Source organism: Ictidomys tridecemlineatus, chromosome 5 (assembly GCF_052094955.1).
Source record: "Ictidomys tridecemlineatus isolate mIctTri1 chromosome 5, mIctTri1.hap1, whole genome shotgun sequence".
Lineage (NCBI taxonomy): Eukaryota > Metazoa > Chordata > Mammalia > Rodentia > Sciuridae > Ictidomys > Ictidomys tridecemlineatus.
Genome location: NC_135481.1, coordinates 163269395 through 163290041, shown reverse-complemented (window position 1 = coordinate 163290041; position 20647 = coordinate 163269395). Strand labels below are relative to the sequence as shown.

General features: G+C 36.2%; 1 protein-coding gene across 29 annotated transcripts in view; it reads right to left on the bottom strand.

Annotated features, from left to right (window-relative positions):
- Positions 1 to 20647, bottom strand: part of Tasp1 (taspase 1) — a 288360-nt gene that overhangs the window by 163999 nt on the left and 103714 nt on the right. For 17 of the 29 annotated variants that reach the window (XM_005320468.5, XM_040274111.2, XM_040274112.2 and 14 more), the window contains 2 exons: positions 19071 to 19190; positions 13654 to 13732 (listed from right to left, as the gene is read on the bottom strand). In XM_005320468.5, the coding sequence (XP_005320525.1) occupies positions 13654 to 13732; positions 19071 to 19190 (199 nt within the window). Of the gene's footprint in view, positions 1 to 13055; positions 13255 to 13653; positions 13733 to 19070; positions 19191 to 20647 lie in introns of those variants that run through there. The other 12 variants (XR_005728944.2, XR_005728942.2, XR_013439542.1 and 9 more) reach the window with 5 other exon arrangements.

The window sequence follows — 20647 nt, the reverse complement described above, 5'->3', positions numbered from 1 at the left end:
ATCCTCAGGATTACTAAACAGCAATAACCCTGAGTCCCAACAAACAGGAAATGCAATAGTGCCAGATGAAAACAATCATTGTTAATTAGCATATCTATAGGTCTTTCCTCCATAAGATGTCCTGATCCTGGGACTGGTGAACACAATCTATCCAATCTGCCTCCTCCATTAGGATTCCAACCTAAGTCTGTTCCCCACCTCAATGTGCTTCCATTCAATGTGGGTACATGTGGAGCTAAAATACCACTGTGGAATTTTAATTGAAGTCTTTAATTCTACAATGCCCAACTCAGATTTTTTAACAATTAATTTTTAAATATTTTTATTTGCATACAGACATATTACCTATATTTATTTATTTGTATGTGGTTCTGAGGCCTTACACTTGCAACGCAAGCACTCTACCATTCAGCTACAACTCCAGCCCCCAACTCAGACTTTTTACAAACAACTATCCATGCTTCAATTAGTCAGCACTTATTTCAATTATATGTCATCAAAGGTTAAAAAAAATTACAAATAAATAAAACTAAATATACTTTTCATGATATGAACAAAATATTCTAAAACAATGCAAGGTATCTTTCGGTCATGACATTTTATACTATGATCTGGATCATGCTATAATTCACTAATGAGAATCACAATGTATATTCATAATAAGGTAGTATTCCAAAAACGAGGTAATAAGAATGAAAACTGATGGTTGCTACATTTTTGCTTGTACATGTCCCTACTTCTTCTCTATGACTCACTAATAAATATCTTTGCCCAAATTAACCAGTCATCATGGGCAAAGCTGATTAAAATAAAATATATTTGATTCAGCAATTGTGGCTTTATAACTCCTCTCTCATTTTTAGAACTAGCACTTTGTTTTATACACTTCTATTTATAACAAGAATTTTTGCTAATTTACAAGGCTAGGTGTAGCCCATGAGAGTCAGGAAGCATAGATATTACTACTTTCAGCACAATAATCCCATTTTGGTAGTCCTTATCCATGCTAGCTCAATAGAACTTAATCTATTCATTAATACTTGCAACAATACCCTACAGTCTGATCTTCTCATTTTCCTCCTCCTTTTTTTTTTTCCTTTCTTTTTCTTCTCTTAGTACTGGGAATTAAACTTAGGGCCCTGTGCATGCTAGACAAGTGCTCTACCCCTGAGCTATATCCCCAGCGCTTCCTACCACCCCAGCCCTTTTATTATATTTTATTTTGAGACAGGGTCTCACTAAGTTTCCCAGACTAGCCCTGAACTTATCCTTTTACATCAGATTCCCAAGTAGCTGGGATCACAGGTGTGATTCTAGCTGAGTCAAATCTTCTTACTATTCACCAAATACAATGAAAAGAGAGACTGGTAAATTGTATGTACCAGATATTGTATGTGAGACACAGCTAGGGGACAGCATCACTTTGCCCAGTGAAATGTCTTATTGCCTAAAGTACTATCTATGAACTAATTATTACGAACCAACAGCACTGACATCACCTGGGAACTCGTGAAAAATGAAGAATCCCAGGACTTATCTCAGACTTACTGGATCATGTTCTGCATGTTTAACAAAACCCCCATGTGATTCATACAAACCAAGGTTTGAGAAGAGTTAGTTTTAAAACAACAACAATCATCATCATCATCACTCTGGTGATGCACATCTGTAATCCCAGTACCTCGGGAGGCTGAGGCAGGTGATCATGAGTTCAAGGCCAGTCTGAACAACTTAGTGAAACCCTATCACAAAACAAAAAGATAAGAAAAAGGCTGGGGATGCAGCTCAGTGGCAAAGCATTCCTGGGTTTAATCCCAAGTACAAAAAAAAAAAAAAAGAAGAAGAAGAAGAAGAAAAAGAAGAAGAATAAATAAAATTATAATAATAATAACCTGAGAAACTGTTTTTAGGATACACCATTGAGATTATTATCCCAAAGAACTCTTAGAAGCAGAAAGCCCAAACCAAAGTGTATGTCTAAAGAACCAAGTACCTTATGCTGAAAATGTTCAGGGAAACCTTAAAAGGAACTGAAGATCCATACTTCAAGCATTTGAAAACAAAGCCTCAAATTCCCTCAGCATCAATTTTTTTGTAACTGCTTGCTAACATCAGACATACTATGTACCTTCAGAAAGTGATGAGTTATACCATGTACAACTTTCGTAGCAACAAATTATCAATTTACAAAATTAAAGTCAACACATTGTGCCTCCCAGTCATTTAAGCTGGCAAGACTTGAAAGTACACAAAATCTGAAGTATCACATTGGAAATATTTGATTTATGTTAAACAGCACTATGGAATTTAAACATTCATAGGCTCAACCAAACCCTTCTCCTGGCCAATCGGCTTACTGATTAGCTTACATCTAACTTTCCAACACATTGCCTGGCTAAATTTAATGCTTAAAAATTTTAAAGATCTTTCTGTGTACTTTTTTAAGTAAACCTTATTTCAAGCAAATCTCCTGAGCTAAAAAGAACCACCACTCCAACAGAATAATACCAAAAATGGCCTTGTGCTATAAAAGGCACTGGCTGAATTAAGTGAATTCTGTCTCTAACAAGAACCTTCTACAGAGGGAACCAAGAAGGCAAAGCCATGAAGGCCTTCAGTCCAGTAAGGGCCACGAAGCAGCGTGTCAGAAAGAAATTGTTTTTCTGCTCCTTTTGATGGGTTATGCTTTCAAGTCAGGAAATTAGAAACAGGTGTGCCAGAGGGCGCACACATCCTTGCTCCACACTGAAAAACACGCGTTTTCAATTTTCAAACATGAAAGGGACTCCTGTTGAATGAAAGAAGAAATGAAAATCCAGCTCCGTTTCTGCGAACCATATGATGGGAGCTTAGAAAATCTTTTGAGGAGTTGCTCTACTTACTCCTCTCCAACTGACAGCAGGTAGTACTCGACAATAGGAAGGAAAAAGCATTCTTTCAAGCGAGAACAATCAAAGGGAGAATTTACATTAAGGATCACAGCGTTAGCATTTTAACCCATCACTTGATCTTATGCCTCTGTTTTTACTATTTCTTCACCTTGTATTTCAAAATTAGAAGTCTGTTCTTTCACAAAACAACAACAAAGCAAAATGACAACAAGAAATGCAAACTAAGAATCTAGAAGGAAAAAGTCTTAGAAATTGCAAACATAAAAAAAAAAATCTTTGGGGATCACCTGATCTACTGTAACCCAGGTCGACAATTTCAGAGAAAAACATCTTCCTCCATGATGTTCTGAGTTCTCTAGAGCTCAAGGAGATGGTGACATTTCAGTCAGTTTAAGAGTGTCACAAGTAGTGTTACACTAACCAACACTGGTTTGGAGCAATTTGGGGGCAAGACGGGGGCAGAAAGGGAATGTACTAATGGCTACAATGGTCAAGTCATTAGGTACACAAACAAAGGTGTCCACACACGGCCCTTAGGGAGTCACTGTAGTGTATATTACCTACATGAATACATGCAACAGAGCCTCATTAAGAGCTAGAAAAGTCTCAATGTATCAACCTATATTGGCAAGAAACTTCGTTAGGTTACCAAGTAAAGCCACAGTTTTCAAGCCCTTTGAGGACAAGGACTATGTCTTTACTTCTTTCATATCCAGACTAGAGTATAGCCTCTAAAAGAGCTGTTACTTTATTGCATTGGAACAACTACAATTCATCTTACTGAGGAGCAAAATACCTGAATTTATGTATACATGCAAAGACAGCCTTCATATCCTTTAAATTGTTTGAATGATGTCTAATTATATGTTAAAATGTTCCTTACACAATATTTGAAAAATAAAGCACATTACAAGTTAATGGCATTCCCCCCTTTGTTTCATGGCAAAAATCCACCAAAAATATTAATAATGACTATCACAGGAAGGTAAAATTAACAGTTTCATTTCCAAATTATCTTCAATGAGTATGCATTATTTCACAATGGGGAAAAAATCCACTCATTTAAAACCTCTAAGATACATGATAACAAAAGCCATCAACATTTAACTAGCTTCTGAGAAAATGATCTGGCATAATTCAGAATTCTATTTTATTTTGATCCATCAGTGACTTTAGTTATTTAAAAGGCAGGAAATAATATATTAATAGTTCATCAGATATGAAGTGACCTAATTAACAATAGGCAACAGTCTCAGAATAGAATTCCCACCCCAGATAATTACTTTAGTTCTTGGAAATGTGCTGGCAGTTCATATACTCTGCTATCTATACATGAATGGTATCTTTCCCCTCCCCCAATAACCAAACAGACCAAAAAGTCAACTGCTTTTTTTTTATGCTTTTCATTTTCTTACTTTAATGATACCTTTTTGATAAAAAGAAATGTTACAAAGTATAATTTGCCAGTTTTTCATATAAAAATTAGTGGATTTTTTTGTGTCCTGATTAAGAAAACTTTGCCTCCTAAGAGATTCTCCTGTGCTTTATTATTTTATCTTCCATGTTATACCATAATCCATCTCGATACATTTGTGTGTGTGTGTGTGTGTGGTATGAAGCATAGATCAAATAACACAGAACCATTTATTGAAAAGACCATCCTTTCCCTTAGAAAAACAGCAGCAGAGGCTTCTTTTTGTAATTCAAGGGATTATTTGCATATTTCACAACTCTTTATTTTATTCCACTAAATTATCTGTTTTTGTATTACCATCAAACTTTTGAAAAGGTCATAAAAACTGAAAATGTATTCTACCAACTTTGTGCTTTTTTTTTTCAATATTGTCTTGACTATTCCAGGTCTTTTGCAATTCGTTCATTTGTTCATTCATTGAGGTACTCAGGATTGAACCCAGACCCTTGCACATGCTAGGCAAATGTTCTAACACAGAGCTACACCCCCAGCTCTTTTAAAATTTTTTATTTTGAAGCAGGGTCTTGGTAAGTTGCCCAGGCTGGCTTTAACATTTTGCATCTCTTGCTTCAGCATTCCAAGTACCTGGAGTGACAGGCACATTCCACCACACCTGATTTAAGATTGAACTTTTCAATTTCCACATGAAGATACCCTTCTGGGATTTTTGGTGGTGATTGCATTGAATCTTAGATCAATTTGTATAGAATTGCAATCTTAATACCAAATTTCCAAATTCATGATGTATCTCTTCATTCATTTAGGTTTTATATTTCTCTGAACAGTGCCTCATAGGAGAAGTATTAAACAATTTCCATTACACTTTTGGAGGCAGCTCATATTTTTGGTTATTTTTCTACACATTACTTTTGGCTATTCTAAATGATCTTGTCTTCAAAAAAAAAGAAACAATTGTGTATTTTTATAAATAACAGCAATCAGGAAGTCAGCTGCTTTTAAGATGATGATGTTTACAAGTATGAAGATTTTATCTACACTCACATCTAGAAGTCATAATTCACAAAAGATTTCTCGGCATTATTCCCAATTCTATGTATTGTGTCTCAAATTTTTTAAGCGTAAGTGGCTGCTCCTTAGCCCAAGTATTCTAAGAATCCTGACAAATATGACAAGCTTATGGAAGTTTTTTATTTCATAAGTACAAGAAGCTTCTAAGAAGCCAAGTGTCACCCCTATAGAGAGAAACAGCACTTCCTAATAAGGCAGATTAAAGAACCAGAGTGGGCTGAAGAGTCTGGATTCTACCAACAGAATTAACAGCTGTGTACTTTTACTTCTTGACTAGTCTTGCTTCTTACTGTCTGAATCATTGCTCATTTTTCCAGAACAACCCGAGAAATTAAACATCTATCTTCATGTGGTTCTAACAGTATAAGCATCCTCCAATTCAAAAGGATCCCTACATCATACAAAAAAAAATTACTATTCAAAGTCTTCCAGAGACTATCATCTAAGATATTAAATTAAACTCCAGATACTTTATCATTGTGCAGCTTCCTCAGGCATCCTCTGCTGTCGTTAGAATGTATCACTCCCAACCCCTCACTTACCTTTCTCTCAGCCCTGACTCACTTAAGCTTGCCTCCCTCATCCCAGCCCAATGTATTTATTTCTCATTCACATTCATTCATTCAACCAACATCAGGAATTATACGTGATGAGCACCATTTGCACATCAGTAAACAAAACTGTTGGAAACTCTGACTCTCATGGAATTTAGAGTGAATAGAAAATAAAGATATAAGATATAAAATGTTAGATGATGATACATACAATGGAAAAAATAAAACATTGAAGGAGAGTAAGAACAGTTACATGTTTATTAAAGGATGGTCAAAGAAGATCTCAGCAACAAATCAAATCATGTGAATAAAGACCTAAAGAGTGGAGCCTGAGGTATGAGTTCCTAAGGGTAGAGAGTTAAAGGATAGAAAGCAACTCAGGCACAGGTCCTTAGGTGGGAATGTATATGGCATGTTTGGAATAAAGCAAGGCAACCATCACAGCTGGAAGGAAGAACAAGGTAAGAGCTGAAATATGAAGGGAAGTTGGGTCCTTAGTAAGGACTTTAGCTTTTCCATTGAGTAAGATGGGAAGGGGGAAGGGAGTTGCGGCTCAGTGGTAAAGGCTTGCCTAGCACATATAAAGCACTGGGTTGATCTTCAGCACCACATTAAAAATAAATAAATAAAGATATGTGTTCATCTACAACCAAAAAAAAAAAATTTTAAAAAAGATGGGAAGCAATTGGATAGTTCAAAGGAGAGAAAGACATAATTTCAGTTAAGGTGATCAAAAACCTTCATGTTGAGAATTGAATAAAGGAAGATTAAGCAAAAAGCAAAAGAACAGCAAGGGTATTACTGCCATAGGCCAGAGAACAGGCAACAGCATCTTGGATCTGTTAGTAGCAGCGCAGATGCTAAGAAGTGATTTGTTTAAAATATATTTAGCCAGAGATTAGGTGAGAGTAAGATACAAAAGAGGACCAAGAATGGCTCCAAGGTTTTAACGGAAGTTACTGGGACGATGAAGTTGCCACATGTTGTGTGAAAAACATTTCAAGAGAACACATTTTTGAGAGGGAGAGGTGAGCAATATCAAGAGCTCATATTGGACGTGCTAAATTTGAGATGTTCATTAGAAATATGAGTGGAGACTTTTTACAAGAAATTGAATTATAACTAAGTTCTAGGGAGAGGCCCAAATTGAAGATAAAAATATGGGAGTTGTCAGCATATATAGGTGATACTTAACCATTAGATTAAATGACAGACCATGGGAGTACATATACAAAGAAGGAAGAGGTTCAGGGACCACTAGTCCTTGGGGCACTGCAACACAAAGCAGTAAAAGAGATGAAAAACAGTAACAAAGGAGACAGAATGAGTATCCCGAGAGGTGGAATACCAGGAAAGTGTGCCCCCTGAAGTCTATCAAGAACAGTATTTTCAGGAGAAGCAAATCATTCAAACAACTGTGTCAAATCGTATTCACAGGACTAAAAGATGAACTGGATTTTGAAAGCTAACTGTTAATCTTGACAAGAGAAGACTGGTGGAGTAGTCGAGGAGAAGGCCTGACTAAAGTAGCTATCAGAATAAATAAAGCCGAGCGCGGTGGCACACGCCTGTAATTCCATCGGCTCAGGAGGCTGAGGCAGGAGGATCATGAGTTCAAAGCCAGTCTCAGTAAAAAGCGAGGTACTAAACAACTCAGTGAGACCCTGTCTCTAAATAAAATACAAAATAGGGCTGAGGATATGGATCAGTGGTTGAGTGCCCCTGAGTTCAATCCCAGTACCAGAAAAAAGAAAAGAATAAACAAAGACAAGCACAGTGACACACACCTGTAATCCCAGAGGCTCAGGAGGCTGAGGCAGGAGGATCATGAGTTCAAAGCCAGCTTTAGCAAAAGCAAGGTGATAAGCAACTCAGTGAGACTCTAAATAAAATATAAATACAAAATAGGCCTGAGGATGTTGCTCAGTGGTCGAATGTCCCTTAGTTCAAGCTCTGGTACCCTGCCCCCACAAAAAAATAATAAATGAAGCCAGGCATGGTGGTTCATGCCTGTAATCCCAGCAGCTCAGGTGGGTGAGGCAGGAGTATGGAAAGTTCAAAGCCAACCTCAGCAACTTAACAAGGCCGTGTCTCAAAATAAAAAATAAGAAGGGCTAGTGATGTAGCTCAGTGGTTAATTGCCCTTGGGTTCAACCCCAAGTACAAAAAACGGGGACTGGGGAGTAAATGAAAAAACTAGAAAAAATAACAAATCTCAAGTGCTGACAATTCCTTGAAGTTTCACCTTGAAGATGTTAAGAAATGTGTAAAGAACCAGAAGGAAAAATGAATCCCTAGGTGACATGCACAGAGTCCTGAGTATTATTAGGCTTTTATTCACCAACAGTGCCTTTTGCACAGAGAAAGAAGCTGAAGTATGGATTCCTGCCTGTCTTCTCCCCCTCCCTAAAAAGCAGTGACCACATAGCACTTATAGACATCTCAGCAACACTCTCATGTTGGCTCCTGCTGTCATTTAAATTCCCTCTCACAGGAAGATGCCTCTTCCCCTTCTGAGAAAAGTCCCTTGAGGGAGTTTTGGAGCACAGACCCATTGAACAATCTTCTATAGAGGAGCAAGAGACATTTGGTAGCTCCTTATATTGAGAAACAAACAAACAACAACAAAAAAAAAAAACAGTGGAAAACTCTTCTAGTCCTTCAGGAGAAGACCTGAAGCATGAGCTCAAAGATATTAAGGTATAAGGTTGGTCTTAATTTTTGCATTTTTAAAAATCCCATTCAGCTCTAAAGCAACTCCTAGCAATCACAATAATAGCTCACAGCCCTCAGGTTCCTAGGACTGTCCAGAACCAAGACCTAAAAAAGCCAAGGACCTAGAAAATCATAAATCATTGGGCCTCATAACAGAAACCAGGTAGCCTATCTGTCTTCACACCAGAACCCTTTAAGAAACAGATTGAAGCTTACATCTTTTGACCTCCAATCAGATACCATTAATACCCTCTGGACTCACTATTTCTCTTTAAGGGAAGGAAGGAAGGAAGAAAGGAAGGGAGGGAGAGACAGATGAATGGACAAATAACAGAAGACCAAAATTAAGGTCAACCAGAGCATAAATTTAATCTGATTTTTTCCTCCTCTGATCTTCTAATCCTGATTATTTACTCTTCCTTTCCATAGCCAGAGACAAAGCACAGATGTTATCTTACAGCATGCATCTGATGTGCTACTGAAAAATTATGTGTGAATACAAAGTTGGCAAAATTGAATCATATTTTAAATGCTATTTTTAAAAATTCTATGGTAGATAATCTTTTAGAAAAAGTAAGCATCCTAGAAGAGGTTGGAATCACACATGCATTTAGTAATTTTTATTTGTATATTAGATTCTTTACCATGTTCAAGGTTCTGTGCCAGACACATAGGAGACACAAATATACCCATGGCCCTTCTTTCCTCAAGCATTTATCTTTCTGCTTTTCAAAGGGCCTGAATCATTTTTTCATTTTCACACACACACAAAAAAAGCTGAAAATAAGAAAAACTTTAGACTGTCAATTCTAAATTCCACTTTTTTCTTATTTAAAAGTCTGGTAGGGGGCTGGGGATGTGGCTCAAGCGGTAGCGCGCTCGCCTAGCATGCGTGCGGCCCGGGTTCGATCCTCAGCAGCACCACATACCAACAAAGATGTTGTGTCCGCCAAGAACTAAGAAAAAAATAAATAAATGTTAAAAATTCTCTCTCTCTCTCTCTCTCTCTCTCTCTCTCTCTCTCTCTCTCTCTCTCTCTCTGTGTGTCCCCCTCTGTCTCTCACTCTCTCTTAAAAAAAATAAAATAAAATAAAAGTTCTGGTATCAGGAGTTCATTACAATTGATGGCATCCTCCCATGCTGCCTATGGGCTGCGGTGGTGATGGGGTTGCCACTGCCTCATGATGCAAGCTGTTCCTGTTTGTTGACTGTTCAGTATGTTCCATGTTAGAACTACATGAGTAGTTGCCATTTAAGATGTGTTTCAAATAATTACAGCATGATATAGAACTGAAATTTAAAATGATTATGTCTATAGGAAGGCATGGAAATAGCAATGGGGTGTGAATTTATTATCAGTGAAGTAAAAAATTCTCATTACCCAATTCTATACTTACTTATAAAGTAACAACCAAAAATTAAGATATGAGGGGCTGTGGTTATAGCTCAATGATAGAGTGCTTGCCTAGCATGTGTGGGGCACTGCATTCAATCCTCAACACTATATAAAAATAAAGGTATAAAAAATATTTTAAAAAATTAAGTGATGAGAAAGCAGTGTGTCATGCTTCAATTGGGTGCATTTTTCCTTTTCTTAGAGGTATAAAAATAATAGTGTGTTTTATAAAAGATAGTGACTGAGATTCAATGGAACACTGGAAGAAGAAGTACAGTAAGTATCTTCCATATGTCAGCTCATTCAGTTCTCACAGCACTGGTAGATATTATTCCAAATAATGTGCAAATAATATTGCACATTACTGTACAAATAATGCCCTGCTCAGGTTTGACAGTTAGTAAGTCTGGACAAGAACCAAGGTGTTTGCTCTGCTCCATCCCTAATGAGGCAAATTCCCTTGACACCAGAACATTAGTCAAGAGTTTACAAGATTAGCTCCTGTCACTCTACCCCTCAACTCATTCCTTCCCAACCAGCAATGAGAAAAAGATGCTGGAGTTTATCCCCTAAGCTAATGACCAAATCACCTTTCTGGCCTCAATAGAGTCCTATCCTGCTTATCCTGATTTTCAATTATCACTTTCCAAGATATATAAACCCAAAATGCTGATCAGTTTTCTGGATTTTCTACAACAGTCTGAGGCACAAGTCTTTGTGGGGAATGATGATTTAAATCATGGCCTCTGACTTTCTCGTGTCAGCACTCTCCTGTGAACTGCCTGTGCAAAGGTAAAGGTCAAGATGGCCCAGTTGCTATGGTGATGCCGACCTGGGATGCTATTTACAAAGGCAGACAGCAGTTATCAGTTGAGGCCTTTAATTCAGGCATCAACTCCAAGGGATAGAGAATTCCGAGCATAACCATATGACCCTAACATCTCACCAGTCCTGCAAAGATGCAATATGATAAGCTGGATATCAAAGTTAAAAGGCTACTCTGGATGTCATAATCTGGTAACTCAAAAGTATCTTTAGTCATATGGAACTATCTCAACTAATGTAGTTGGACAAATGAGAAAATATCCAAGATGAAAAAGGAAAGACCTCATTTTTATAATTTTAGCTTTAAATTACACTCCTCTTAATAGAATTAAATTGACAAAGGAAGCTTTTATTCCAACTTCTATGACACTAATTTTTAAAAAGTGTGTTGGTCTATGGAGGTACATAAACTCAAAAGAATGTAATCTCAAAGGAGCACAGGCAGGTACTCAGAATCTTGATTTAAAATATACTTCTGTTCCTCACACCTATATATAAGAGCAACATCTAGACAATAAACTTAACTTACAGAAATACATATTAACCAAAAAAAATTGACACAATATATGATACCAACTGAAATCTCTTTGAGAAAATAAAAAATGAAACAACGAATTATATGTATTAGACTACAGTTTTTTCACATACAACTATTTTCCATACACACAGGAGCAAACTTAATTGTGTACACTGGCTAATTCATAAATATTACACATCAAAATTTTCAGATTCCATTAATATTAAATTTAGAAATTAACTCATTACATTCTGCTTATCTTCTCTAAATAAAAGACTAAAAACAAAATTTTTCCCAATTATATTAGAATGGTTTAAATTCAACATTATTTTGTGTCCAAACTTTACCCAGTAGGCCAGTGGCTCATAATCTTATTGTTTCACTGATTCAAGGAAAGAAGCAAAGTCAGGAGGCAGCCACAACAGGTGAGCAGGGGAACACAGGTCTGAAATAGCAGGATCAGGTCAGTAGAAATGGAAAGAAGCAACAAACATGAGAATTGTGGCAATATTTCAAGCTAAGCAAAGAATAGGTTAGTAAGCGGCAATTAAAAAGCTAGGAAATTCAGGTAAAAGGTGGCCATGGGTTGAGGATAAAGAATAAGTTGTTCTGTTCAACCTACGGAGTCTGGCATACACATATGATATTCATAGGGGCATGTACAACAAGGAGGACTCATGAAAGAACTCATATGGACTTCAATAGTAATGTCCATACCAGGCACAGTGGTGCACAACTATAATCTCAGCGGCTCAGGAGGCTGAGGTAGGAAGGTCACAAGTTCAAAGCCAGCCTCATTAAATTGAGGTACTAAGCAACTCAGTGAGACCCTGTCTTTAAATAAAATACAAAATAGGGCTGGGAATGTGACTCAGTGGCCAAGTGTCCCCGAGTTCAGTCCCTGGTACACCACCCCACCAAAAAAAATAAAATAAAATAACAAGAGTAATGTCCAGAGTAGACACAGATGTGGAAAGCAATATCAAAGAGAGACCAACTGAAATTATGAGAACAACTATAGTAACAATAAGTCATCAAGAGGGGAGAAGAGAGACTCTAGTAGAGGCCCAAGTTGAGGTTATTATCGAAGAAGGACTGAAAAGAGGAATCTGTGAAGAAGGCCAAAGTGCAGCAGGTCAGAGAAGCAGAACAAACCAAGAGAGTTTCAGGTTCTATGCTACAGGCAATAACTGCATCAAAGACCACGGAAAGAATAAGCAGTAAGCAGAGGTGGGCTACTGGACCCAGTGGGCAGTTTATCACTATGTTGGGCAGAAATCAATGTGGAAAGAAATAGAAGAAAAAAAAGGAAGTGAAAGCAGTCACATCTGTCCACCTAGCTGATAAAGCTGAGAATACTGGGGAGAAAAGAACAGAACTATAACTTGAATGATAACATGATAATTCGAGGAACTAATATAATTTAAAGCGGCAGCATCACCATATAAAAAGAAAAGCTATTGAGTATATCTGGTACAAGTGTTATGAAAATTTGAAAATAGAAAATTGTTCTGCCCATTAAAACTCCCTGAAGCCCCCTATTTCCCACCCCTACACACACACACACACACACACACACACACTCTCTCTCTCTCTCTCTCTCTCTCTCTCTCTCTCTCTCTCACTCTCATAAAATAATAATGACTTTCTAATATAGCACAAAAAGAAAGTATATTTTATTAAAAGTGTAGTGAGAGGAGTTGTGGGTGTTATAAACTATACATTTTGAAATATAACCTTTTATGTTTTATGTCAACATTTTACTCAAGGATTATCTCTTGCTGACTGGGGTTGTAGCTCAGTGGTAGAAAGCATGCCTAGTATGTGAGAGGCACTGGCTTCAATTCTCAGCACTGCATATAAATAAACAAAATAAAGGTCCATCAACAACTAAAAAAAATTTTAATACAATAAAAGATCTGTTAATTTTGTAAATTATCTGATGTTTATATATCATTTTCATCCATTTGACATTGTTGTGGGCTATTACAGGAAAAAAATACATTGATATACAAATAATTAAGTTATACTTAACTCCAGAGTTGTACTAAAATGTTAGCAAACCATTTACACTGTAATGCTAAACAATCCTTAAAACCTCCCCAAAACTCAAGATCTTTTACACACATCAAAGCTTTTGTATATGTAGTGTCTTACAACATATTTTATGTTCCCCTAAAAATATTGCTTTTAGTCATTAAATGACTGACAGGGTTGCAGTTATGAAAAATGGTCATGAAATCAGCAAATACCTGAGGTACTCACAGCTGTGGAGTAGGGATTATGAACTCCAGTATTTTCAGCCCAGCAGCCACATCCATAAAGAGCAGCCTAGGGAAAAAGGAAATGGGGAGATACAATATTTCAGAAATATTATATGTAATTATCAGATTTCAACAGAAGAAACAAAGTCATGCCCATCTAATAAAGTCTGGTTTACTAATGATGTAGAACAACTTAATGATAATGCCAAAGAGTCTATGCAAACTATGCAATGGTTTTAACACTCTCAAAACCACATTTTCTTCTGTTTTGAGATATACAATACAATAGTATTAATTATATTTCTTCCACTGTGATACAGAACACCATAAGTTATTCTTCCTCTCTAACTGTAATATGGTACTTATTGACCAACCTCTCCCCATCCATCTCCTCCCTATTCTCCTCAGTCTCTGATAACCCCAGAGTATACATAAATCAAAATATCATGTTACACCTCATAAATATGTACAAATATTATATGCAAATCAAAAAATGACACTAAAATTAATTAAAATAAATAATACATTTGCAGCTATTCTACCTATCCAAACATTCTCAGAAAATAGCAAAATACAGTCTTTTTGGTCTCATCAGCAATGTATTCCTTCCCTGAAAATACTTTTTCCTTTTATAGTTCGTTAGTTAGTTGCTCTTCTGGTCTCTTGAAATCAGTGTGGTTGCCTTAAAACAGGTGGTTTTTAAACTCAGTGCATGTTAAATTACTTGGTCAGCTTGCTGATAAGAACCCTAATTTCTAGAGATTCTGTCTGGTTCACTGTCTGAGACATGGCTTGGAGTACAGGAATGTCCTTCTAACCACCATCTAGGAAATCCTGTTTCAGGAGTCCTATTCCATGCCTCTATTTGAGTAGCACAATAGGAACTTCACACCACTCTGTACCACAGGGCTCAGTATATGTTCATCACTGTGCTAGATTCTGCCATATGAAAAGAAAGGAAGGAAAAAGGCCTGTTTAAGCTAATCACTTTGTTAGGTGGTAGAACAGATTATCAGTCTAAAATGACCAGGAACACAGTAAGCTATTATGATTTACATAAAAGATTTTAACAATCATTTCTGTTTTGCTTCCAATAATCCTATCCAGAATGTCTACATTCATCACCACAACATCCACAATGACTTACTTCTCTGTCTTTGAGAGGGGACTCATAACTAATAACTTTTTCACTCCTCAGAAGAGAATTAGTAAAACCCTTGGCTAGCTATTGCAGAAATACAAGGAGCCAACTCAACGAGTTCATTACCACATGCTTAGTAAGAATGAAATACAGGGGGAAAAAATTAAATTTCTATCTGTAAAGAAAGGCTAAATAAACTTTGGCAGAGAAATACATGGAATTTGTTGCACAGGTTAAAAATAAAACAAGTAAATTTTAAAAAATCTTTAGGAATGGATACGGAAATATCTCCAAAAATATTGTTGAATTTAAAAAAAAGCAAGTTACAATAATACATTCAGTATTCACTGTCACTGATAGAGAAAAAGATACTCCCATGAAAAGTACTGCTATCTTCTGGGAACTCACTTCTAAGGTCTAGGCTAAGACTGGGACTCGTGGCCAGGAAGATTTCAGCTTTCTTTGATATTCTGTTATTTTTCACAAGGATCTTACAACTCAGTTGCTCCAATATTCTACCCAGAGTAGGAATCTCTATGAAACATCCCAGGCATAGGATCTCACTACCTAATGTGACAACATATTCCCCTATTGCATATTTTCCATGGAAAGTTCCTCCTTGGATTGAACAAATATCTGCTTAATTATAACTTCTACCTACTAGTCTTGGTTCTGATTTCTGGAAATACCTTAACTTCCATATAATTGTGAGCTATTCCCCAAGATTTTCAGACAAACAACCTTCCCTCCTCTCTTAATCACTTTCCTTGAGAAATAATTCAGAATCCGGGATATTTATTCATGTGACCTACAGTTGCCCTTTCTAGTTTTTACTAACAAAAGTCTTGTTAAAAAAAATAGAACCAAGAACTCAACAGGACACTTCAAATATGACAGACAGGGGGAAATCTGTTACAGGCTTTGAAAACACTACGATTCTAAAATACATGCCTTAGTTTCATTTCTCAAAACTTCTGGGCCAGTGTAGCAACTGAAAGCCCTTTAGAAGTGATTTAGCACATGGAGTTCAGAATAATACTGGCAGATTTGTACAGTAACCATTCAGCTGGTACTCTTTGCAGCAGGTGCTAGGGCAGACAAAGTCTCAAGAGAACACAAGACCTTAGTGGAAAGGTTCATCATTCTTCATTGAAAACTCTGAACATTTTCCCATCATCATTTCCATCCCTCTTAATTACTTTGACCAGGAGTCTGCACTCAAAAAAACTAGTACAAAAATCTACAAGAATACCCCTTAGTAAGCCAGTGGAAGTTATCACCCTAGGAAAGTAAGAATATTTATGCTTCCCTCTGTTTCTTCTAAGCAAATTCCCTTTATAATGCTTTCCCTTAATATCATGAATTCAAGTTGTCTTCCTTCTTAACCTTCTGAAATTGGTTAGGCTGAGGCAGTCAGAGGTAAGATGAGAGAAAGAACAAGATGTTATCTCTCTCTTATCTACTTCTTTGTTGAAAACACATCAACTTTAAGCAGGACTTTAAAATATATTTTTAGGGGGAGAGAAAGGGAAAGAGAAGGGAAACTGTATGGAAATGGAAGGAGACCCTCATTGTTACACAAAATTACATATAAGAGTTTGTGAGGGGAAAGGGGGAAAAAAACAAGGGAGAGAATTGAATAACAGCAGATGGGGTAGAGAGGGAAGATGAGAGGGAAGGGGAGGGGGATAGTAGGGGATAGGAAAGGTAGCAGAATACAACAGTCACTAATATGGCATTATGGAAAAATGTGGATGTGTAACCGATGTGATTCTGCAACTTGTATTTGGGGTAAAAATGGGAGTTCATAACCTACTTGAATCAAATGTATGAAAGATGATATGTCATGGGCTTTATAATGTTTTTAACAACTAATAAAACAAAATAAAATAAAATACATTTTTAAAAGTTTCCTTCTTTCTGGTAGTAAAATTTTATTAAAGTTATTATTGTGGAGTAAAAGTAGGTCATATAAGTGATTATTATTACTAAACAGCCATTGTTTCTCCTTCTATAAAATAAAGATGATAAAAATACACTATCATAGTTTTGCCAAAGGATCACATAAATTCACAACCTATTACACAAAACAAGTGCTTCATAAACAGTAGCTATGGATGTTATAACTAGGGGCTACAATACACAGTTTAAAAGTGTTACATCATATAATCTTCTAGTACTTGGTAAGGTAGCTAGTATCCTCATTTTACACTTATAGAGAGTGGAGCTTAGAGATGTTGAGTAATTTACTCAAGGTATGGAGAAAGGAAATCGAGAGATGGGATTAGAATAAAGGTTTACCTGAATTTAAAGTCCATACTCTTACCCACTAAACTCATTGTGTGTTTATATGGGGTGACATGAGGGGAAGTGGGAGTGGAATGTAATAATTCCTTTCTTGTGTCCAAATTGTGAGTGTAATCATTATAGTGAACTAAAGAAGGAAGTTCTAATCCAAATTGCTATTTTTTCATCTGCAGTGCTTTCAATACAGGGTAATATGCTAAAATTTTAAGTAGTTAATTTAAGCATTTAAAGTGCACTGAATTCAACACATTTTGAAAAAATAATTAACCTTTGATACAATTTGCTTTTGTATTTTGTTTCATTCTGTGAAAAACTCTTCTTTACCTCTCATCTGATGATTCATATTTTCAGGCTTATCACATCTCCTTTATCCAGCAAAATAATCCAATTAAACAGCTTCATCTCCTGTAAGTACCTTGACTCCTTTCCGCCATGTCCTTTTCTGATTTTTTGTTCAGCTCTCACAGTTGTATATTCATAAATTAGCCAAGTGGAGCAAATAAACACATAAATTTTACAGAAGTATTCTTTTTCCAGAATAGTCCCATGTGTGGTAGTAGAATGGCTTCAAGACTTTTTAAATGTTATAGCCTATCTTTTGTTCTGTTGTTGCTACTTGCTAACTAAAACAAACAGAAAACAATGAGAAAATCATGAGAATTACTAGGCAATGAAGGCAACTCTGTTGGCTTTTCTCTCTCCTCCACAAGGGCATCCAAATACGATATGCCAAGCTTGAGTATATTATTCCAAACTTGAAAAATACACAGGTTATATAATGTGGACAAATACCATGGATATACAAAGACTTCTGTCGTGAGTTCATAGCACTGTTGGGTAATCATTCTCCATAAGTCCCCTATATGGAAGGCAAAGTGTAGCACAAAAGTAATTACTCTTCCCTTCCACTTCCCCCTAGTATTGAACTGTAAGTGACTTGCCCACATAAAGGAAAGACCAAGGAATATTCCTAGGGGCTTTGCAAAGGTATCTTCCCTGAATCAGACATACTGCTTCAAGTATCACTAACCATCAAAACCATAGCAACTGTGACACTGACTCTTCCTCAGATGTGAGGGGCACACAGCATGATAAGCCATACTGCATACACAAGACAAAATCCAAATACTTAGTTTTAAAAAATACCTCCACGCAACTAGTTTAAAAGACTCCATGAGAATAATTAATTTGTTCACTCAATACTCAACACTCATTAATTAAGCCCCTAAGTAATGGGCCAAATTGGTTATACTCAGAATGCTTAGAACAATCAAATGAATTTTTAAATTTCATTCTCAATATAAAACTGAAGGTTGGAGATGGGGAGGATGGGGCAAAGAAGATGTAAGAGAACTGGAAATAAGCAAATTTCACACAAATCAGACCATCCTCATTTCTAGATTTCATGTGTTAGTGACCTGAAATTCTAGTTATTCTACAAAATGCCTAAAGTGATTAATCAGAAGAGAGATGTAGAATGTCAAACAAAATGTTAGCATTACTTAAATGGAAAAAATTTAAAAATATAACTCTAAAATCATTTTTTTAACTAAAAAGCAAACAGACAAAGCTTGGTCTTAAAGAGAGTGATACACACACACACACACACACACACACACACACACACATACACACACAAAATTGACAATGAAAATCAATACACATCTATTAAATATCTACTAAATATTCAGGTCAGTACTCAGCCCATTGAAAGTAGTAAAACTAGGATTACCAGTTGTAAAGATCAGAAAGATCCCTATCAATATTAGACAGAATTTTTTTAAGAAATTATTTTGAAAAGTTTTTTTTAATTTATATTAGACAAAAGTTAAAAGAATAATGATATTTACTTTTCCTAATGCGAAAAAAATATATCCCTAGTGGTTTAAAAATTGTGAACTAGAAAATTTCATGTTTCATTTTGGAAAGCTAGTGTAAGAATCCTGTAATTAATTACCTGCCCAACTCTTCCTGGATGTTTCAAGGCCAAGCCTCCACTGGAGACAGCAGCAGCAACATTCCCTTCGTGGTCCACAACCACAGCGCCCACCGTGTCCAAAGTGCCTGAGTCATTTTCCTGTAGGGCAAAAGGGGCATGAGTGTGGAGCAATCTGATGTGACTACATAGCACTTTTCAGTAAAATCACAACTATATCTGAACTCATCCTAAGTGGAAACTTAAATAATCTCCTAAAATTATCTATTAGCAAGTTGCCATTTAAATCCTATGTAAGTCAAAATGTATTTTCCCCTAAAACATCCTGAAAGCAAGGGGTCTCTAACAATATTTTATTTTCCTTTAATAAGACTAATTATATACATATATATGTATGTGTATATATATATATACATACTGTGTGTATATTAGTTGTTGATTGATTGATTTATATGCAGTACTAAAAATTGAACCAAGTGCCTCACACATGTGAGGCAATCGCTCAACTACTGAGCCACAACCACAGCCAAATAACAGACCTTTCTAATAGGGAAAAACTATCAAATCAATATAAAATACATAGCAGTACCTCCCAAACTCAGGAATTAAGTCTGTGACTGAGAATTTATAGAGAAAAAGATCTGTGGCATAAGTGAGCCAATAAAACCCACTATTAGTATTTTTTAATATTTTATTAGTTGTTGGGGGACCTTATTTTTTAAAAAAAATTTGCTGAGAATCGAACCCAGTGCCTCACACACACTAGGCAAGCACTCTATCACTGAGACACAATCCCACCTCTAACATCAGTATTTTTAAAATATGTTATATACAAACTTCAAAAAGTAATATATTCAGCATGGTAAATGAAGAAAATGACATTTACATCCTTGAACTATATCATCATTTTCTCTTATAATTCCTTGTCTGCAATAAACTTTATGGTATGGTCCCTTATCTGCTATATCATTAATATGTTTGATATATCATTCACGTGTATGGCCAGAAAGTTCTATGTTCTTAGGAGCTAGCTTTGTGTCTCTGTGTCTTGTCCCAGGTCCCACATGTTGAAGACATTTTACATTTAGTGACTATGTGCAGCTGTCTCCTACCACAGAGGTTTCTGGGTCACATGTGCCATACAAATTACTGGATAAAAAAATCAAAATTATGTGGTGGGGACAAGAAAAAATTTTGTGAAAAAGTAATCTTTTTCTTATATTTTACAAAGGAAGGTTACAGAAGGTCTTTAGGTTAATAGTAGTTACAATAGTGTTCTTAGGCTGACAGTGATTTTCAAACCCTAGACCCTACCGTACTCCTCTTCCCAGCATTTGTGAAAGGCACAACCCCAGGTTCAACAAGAATAGTTCCCCTTCCTGTGTGGTTTACTGTTTATACTGCTGAGCAAAACTCTGTACTGAGGGATTCCTGCCTAAAAACAAAGTGACACACCAAGGCAACCACCAGAAATGTAAATTCACTCCTGGAGTCATTTCAGAAGTTGAGTGACATTGAAGGGTGGTTTTAAATATTGGAAGCAAAAGGCAAACAAAAGAGTTTTCCTTAAACAAAATGAAGGTAGAGTATGCAACAAA